General features: G+C 44.2%; 1 protein-coding gene across 1 annotated transcript; it reads right to left on the bottom strand.

Annotated features, from left to right (window-relative positions):
* Window positions 1-2,106: 2,106 nt before the first annotated feature.
* Window positions 2,107-5,264, bottom strand: LOC310771769 (E3 ubiquitin-protein ligase TRIM21-like). The gene is made up of 2 exons (XM_083664293.1): window positions 5,197-5,264; window positions 2,107-4,661 (listed from the first exon to the last, which is right to left on the bottom strand). Exon 2 carries the CDS (start codon window positions 4,657-4,659, stop codon window positions 3,028-3,030), a length of 1,632 nt encoding a protein of 543 aa, XP_083520419.1. The 5' UTR covers window positions 4,660-4,661; window positions 5,197-5,264; the 3' UTR covers window positions 2,107-3,027.
* Between the last annotated feature and the right edge of the window lie 1,062 nt (window positions 5,265-6,326).

The raw sequence follows: 6,326 nt of genomic DNA, 5'->3' as shown, positions 1-6,326 counted from the left end.
TGAAATACATACCTGCATGGAGTGAAACTTGCAGTGTTTTGTCTCCAGGTTGTGGGAGCAGCAGTTGAAGTCGTCTCAGTAGTTGTAGCTGTTGAAGTTGTGTGAACTTGGGAGAGACGGAGAGAAAAAGAGAGATTTTCCCATCTCTGTAAATATTCACCTGACATCACAAAGAGAACTGAAGCAGCAGAAACTTTTTCACCTTTAGATTTGATGATGTAACGTGTGTCAAGTGGTGCCTTTCTGTCACAGTGCTGCTGCCTTTCAAGCTGCTTCACCCACCTTCATCCAGCTGGTGGTGCAGAGAAGCAGGCTGCTTCACCCACCTTCAACCAGCTGGTGGTGTAGAGAAGCAGGCTGCTTCACCCACCTTCATCCAGCTGGTGCTGCAGAGAAGCAAGCTGCTTAACCCACCTTCATCCAGCTGGTGGTGCAGAGAAGCAAGCTGCTTCACACACCTTCATCCAGCTGGTGGTGTAGAGAAGCAGGCTGCTTAACCCACCTTCATCCAGCTGGTGGTGCAGAGAAGCAGGCTGCTTCACCCACCTTCATCCAGCTGGTGGTGCAGAGAAGCAAGCTGCTTAACCCACCTTCATCCAGCTGGTGGTGCAGAGAAGCAGGCTGCTTAACCCACCTTCATCCAGCTGGTGGTGCAGAGAAGCAAGCTGCTTAACCCACCTTCATCCAGCTGGTGGTGCAGAGAAGCAAGCTGCTTCACCCACCTTCATCAAGCTGGTGGTGCAGAGAAGGAAGCTGCTTAACCCACCTTCATCCAGCTGGTGGTGCAGAGAAGGAAGCTGCTTAACCCACCTTCATCCAGCTGGTGGTGCAGAGAAGGAAGCTGCTTAACCCACCTTCATCCAGCTGGTGGTGCAGAGAAGCAGGCTGCTTAACCCACCTTCATCCAGCTGGTGGTGCAGAGAAGCAGGCTGCTTAACCCACCTTCATCCAGCTGGTGGTGCAGAGAAGCAGGCTGCTTCACCCACCTTCATCCAGCTGGTGGTGCAGAGAAGCGAGGCTGACATGGATCCTGTCCCTAACCACATAGTTATTGGGTGAATGGCTTCAGGACAGGTTGCTCATTCCCCTGGTGGTCACACTATGGTAGTGCCACCTCTTGAACTGCCCGCCTGCAGTGTCGTAGGCCTCCTGTAGATGATGCTGTCGCGCCGCAGAACCCCTGCTCGGCCTTCGGAGGCAGTCAGGAGAAAACAAACACTTTTTATTGCAGTAAGACGTTTCACTAATTGCTTCATTTCTTATCTACATATTAGCCCAGCAAACTAAAGCTGCCATGAAGCCAGTGAGCTCTAACGAGGAGGATCTCATCTCATCTACATCATCATTTTGTCATCATCTGGCATGTGCTGCTTTTTTAAACTATAGAGGCTCTCTTGAAATAACATTGATAGATGACACTCGCTAAAACTCTACATATTTCACCCAAAGGGACTATTTAGAATGAGTGTGTCTTTGTATAACCTGTCAAAAATGATATGACTTGACCTTCCAAAGTGACTGTGAGACTGTGAGAAGTGAGAGCTTCAAGCTGCACGTGGAGAGGAGAGGAGAGGAGGAGCCTCTGGTGCTGGAGGGACAATCAATGTTTTCTCTTATTAAATGTCAACTCACAAAGAGCCACATAGGAGTTTTGAACTCATAGTAATCATAGTAATGTACTAAAGAGCCACATAGGAGTTTTGAACTCATAGTAATCATAGTAATGTACTAAAGGAGCATCCAGATATTAGGTTCTACCTGCTTCTTTTGTGGTGACAGTAAGAACATTGCTGGCCTCGCTTATGCTGCCGCCATCGAACACGTGGGTCCAGAAAAACATAATGAAAAAGCCCTTCTAGCCAGAGCCCCTGACCACAGTGTCAGCTGGTCTCAACAACAGGTCAGAAACCCCACACTGACATGGAACCCCCCCACCCCCACCATACCTTACATTGTAGAGTACTAGCTGTAGCTGCATACATTACATTAATGCATTGTAATAAACCTGGGTAGAAATGGTACTGCAATGTACTGAGGCTGTAATGATCCCACACATGAAACCGGGATTAAACACAAAAATCCACTTTATTACATTAAAACAAACTCATAGGACATGGGCAACCAGGTGAGGAGGTGAACAGGAGGGCAGATGTGGCCAATGGGCCTGACTAGCCTCCTCTGAGAGCTAAATAACATCACTCAGCATGATATGAAATCGACTCACTTAACTTCTGCAACACAGCACAGTAATGAGCAGCAATAAAAGTCATTCTCATTCTCACATAAAGCACGACACACGTGTTCCTTAGAGATTAGACAGCGCCCCCTGTGCCTCTCACCTGGAACTACATTCAATACAGGATGGTGTTTTTAGTCACTGAACCAGCGTGGTATGTTTGTGCACCTGGCAGCCGTACATTCCCCGAGTCGCTCAACTTCACTTCCCGGATGGTTACGGGCTGTGCACACCACTTGGTGCTGCAGCTTGATTGGCTGTCTTGCTGTCTTTCCGCCTTCAATTGGTTGATTTCAAATTGGCGACGTATGCATTCGCTGTGGTGTGTCAGGGACACGTCACTATCTTGTGTGTTTCTCACACAATAACTGTGAGCTTGGAATGTGCAACACTGACAAAATAACTAGTTGTTGTCCTGCAGTTACAATTCACAATTCACAATTTATTAGAAGGATAACCCCCTTGGGATGATGAACCATCTCGTTTTCGAGGGGGTCCTTAGGACAAATATACAGAAAGAAAACAGGTATTACATAAAACAAGCAATATACAAATACAAATACACTCACACATACACATAAGAAGCTCTCCCAGGCTATAGCCACTCCCCAACCCCTTAAATCTTATTACATATCTCCCTGAAACTTGGGGTACTGTGAAAATGCGTTGCGCCATAATTTCTGACACTGGCTGATATAGGCCTACATTAACAAGTATTGAAGTATATACACATTAGTACTGAATATGTACATTTGTTATTTTAAATGACTGAATGAAATCAAATGATTTGTCTAATCTCTGTGATTGACAGGAGAGATGATCAGAGGGGCAGAGTTTTTACCACCATCATTAAGACAGGGACATAAGAATGGGTAGAGCTTCTCAGTGAAGGTGCAGCCACTAGTGGAGTCGATAAGAACTGCAGCATCTACGTCATAAAAGGAGACCAGACCCTCCTCATAATTCACAAACACTCCCAGCTTCTGAAGTTTGGTTTTCAGAGAGAGAACAGGACCACCAGGAATGCCGTACTCATTTTCATTGCTTAAAGATATAGGCCAGATGCCATGCGCGGGCGATGCTATGATCTTTCCCTTCCTGTTGATCGATGCTCTGGCCACTCCTACATCCCACCCAGTCTTCCCTTTAACCTGAACCTCGTAGTAAAACTTTCCTGAAGAAAAGCTCTGCTTTCCTAAGACGCACAGACCAGTAGAAAATCTCTCTGGGTTGTCTGGGAGATTCTTCTTTACATCACCACGTTTTACTTGTTTCCCATCATCAGACAGGATGAGATAGGGGCTTGCTGTATCAGGATCAAGAGTCACATCCACTTCATACTGCTGGACCCTCTTCAGCTCAATATCAGCAAGCAGCTTCTTCTCTTTACTGAGTGTCTCCTCCAGCTTCTCCACAGCTCTCCTCACAGTCCCCTCATATGATGAGTGGACACTGACATCTGTCCAGTCCTTGGTTTGTGGGAGAGTGTTCAGGGATGGGAAGCTTTGGAGGACGTGGAGGTGGTCTTCAGTGTGTGAGAGCTTCTCTACCTCAGTGTTTCTCTTCATCAGCTCAGAGATTTCCTGTTCCAGCTCTTTGATGAAGCCTTCAGCCTGTTTCTCTGTTGCATTCTGCTTCTCTTCAATCGTCTCAATGAGCTCATCCTGGGCTCTCTCCACAGACTGCATCAGAGCAGTGAAGACCCGCACACTGTCTGCTATCTCTCTGTCTGCATCTCCCTTGCTGAGCTCTACTGACTGTTTGATCTCCTGAATCTTCAGTTGTCTCTCTTGGATCATCTGCTGAATTTCAGCCTCCGTCTTCCCCAGCTCAGCCTTCTTTCCTTCACATTCTTCTTTCAGAGGAACAAAGTGATGTGACTTGTGGTCTAAAACAGTGCAGAGCAGACACACACACATCTGGTCCGTCTTGCAGAACAGCTGGAGAGGTCCATCATGATCTTTACACATCCTACCTTCCAGGTTCTCCACAGGATCCATCAGCTTGTGTGTTTTTAGCCTTTTGATTCTCTGATGAGGCTCCAGGTGAGTCTCACAGTAGGAGAGCAGACACACCAGGCAGGAATTCATGGCCTTCCGTTTGGTCCCTGTGCAGATGTCACAGGGAACTTCTCCTGGTTTGGCACATGGTTGGTCTGGGCAGCTGCTGGCTTTCATCTGAGCAGACTTTCTGAAATGAGCAGCCATCTCAGATATGAAGATATTGACATGCAGCTCAGGTCTTCTTTTGAAACGCTTTTGACACAAGGGACACTTGCATGGGGCATTAACATCCCAGTGCTGTGTGATGCAGTTCTTGCAGAAGTTGTGTCCACATGGTGTGGAGACTGGATCAGTGAACACATCCAGACAGATGGAGCACAGAAACTGCTCTTCAGATAGGAGACAGCTGGCTGCAGACATTCCTAGACACCAAAATATGAAATGTTAACATTGTAATACATACTTATTGAAAGATATATTGTAAAAATTATTCAAGTTGTATTATTGGAACAATAGCAAACAATTTATGTAACCGGTATAAGTAGAAAAAAAACAAGTCTAAGAAGGGACTCCACTAGTGTTTCAACTGAAAAGAAGTGCCAGATCATTTGAAAAGTGAAAGTGTGAAATAACAGCAATGTGAAATTACATAGCCTGATTATTGAATGAAAATACATTAAAATGATTAAAGTTGGTTTAAAAGGAGACACTGTTGGATTGTCAATAATTTAGCTTTTTACAAGTTGAACACCTGTCCTACCACTACTTAACTCTGAAAATATAGGCCCAAATAACAGCCACCACGGGACATCCCACCTACAGGAGTAGTCTTCATTTTAATTCATTGAAATCTTGTCAGTAGGCTACAAAATGAAAAGGTGAACATCCTAGCAGCTCAGCCTATATAGTTCATTGTTGTATTCTTGCTCTCAAACACAGTAAATGTGCTGTACTCACCTTTAGTTCTATGTTCTAGTGAGGGAAGCCAATCAGGCCAAGTTCTGTTGTGGCACGCTCAATGATAGAAAGGATTGCTTTTTTCTAAATATGGATCAAGTACAGTATGTACTGTATTTAAACAGAAATTTGAATTTCTTTAACAGAGCTCTTTTAACCATCTATGTTCTACGAGGAGAAACAGACTTCTCTGGACTGTAAAAATACTGTTGCTTTGAGTTACTTTCACTTCCTACTTTTCAATTCCAGAATGTGACGATGTTGAAATTGTTTCCAGTGTTGCTCCGCCTCTAGGCTCTCTCAAAGGAGAGAGCAAGACACATTTGACAGAAGACAGCCTACATTTAATTCATTTGAATTCAAGTTTAAAACTCACTGTCATTGTCACAAAATGTGACATTCTTCTTCTGTTGTTAAATGCAGTTTTAAAGAACCCTCTGAAATACAACTTCCCTAATTAAAAGGAGGTCAACCTGCTGAGTAGAAACTTCCCAGTTCAAATTTTGCAAACTTGCCTGATTTTCTTTAGTTTAGTGAGGGAAGCCATTCAGGCCAAGTTCTGTTGTGGTGCGCTCAATGATATAAAGGATTGCTTTTTTCTAAATATGGATCAAGTACAGTATGTACTAGGGGTGTCACGATACACTCAGTTCACGATACGATATGATACACGATATTGGGTTCACGATAACGATACGATACGAAATTTTAACAATATTTTTTTGCGATCGATTTGTAAGTTGAGGGGGCATTCTCCACGCTAATTTGAGTAATTTCACGATTTTCATCCTCCGTGTCTGTAACGTCCCTCGTCTGTTCAAACAAAGCAATGCCACCATGTTCAGCTTCTTTTTCTCATGATATGAGATTTCATCTCAACGATACATGTTGTCACGTTTTGATATCGCGATATATTGTGGGACGATATATTGTGACATCCCTAGTATGTACTGTATTTAAACAGAAATTTGAATTTCTTTAACAGAGCTCTTTTAACCATCTATGTTCTACGAGGAGAAACAGACTTCTCTGGACTGTAAAAATACTGTTGCTTTGAGTTACTTTCACTTCCTACTTTTCAATTCCGGAACATGATGATGTTGAAACTGTTTCCAGTGTTGCTCCGCCTC

This window comes from Poromitra crassiceps (genome assembly GCF_964638095.1).
Source record: "Poromitra crassiceps genome assembly, contig: HAP1_SCAFFOLD_1185, whole genome shotgun sequence".
NCBI classification, from domain to species: Eukaryota; Metazoa; Chordata; class Actinopteri; order Beryciformes; family Melamphaidae; genus Poromitra; species Poromitra crassiceps.
The sequence above is the reverse complement of the archived record's forward strand: the minus strand, read 5'-3'. Positions and strand labels throughout refer to the sequence as shown.

What these genes read in the sequence shown, in the direction of transcription:
- LOC310771769 (XM_083664293.1), bottom strand. Translation starts at nt 4,659, where the DNA reads ATGTCTGCAGCCAGCTGTCTCCTATCTGAAGAGCAGTTTCTGTGCTCC.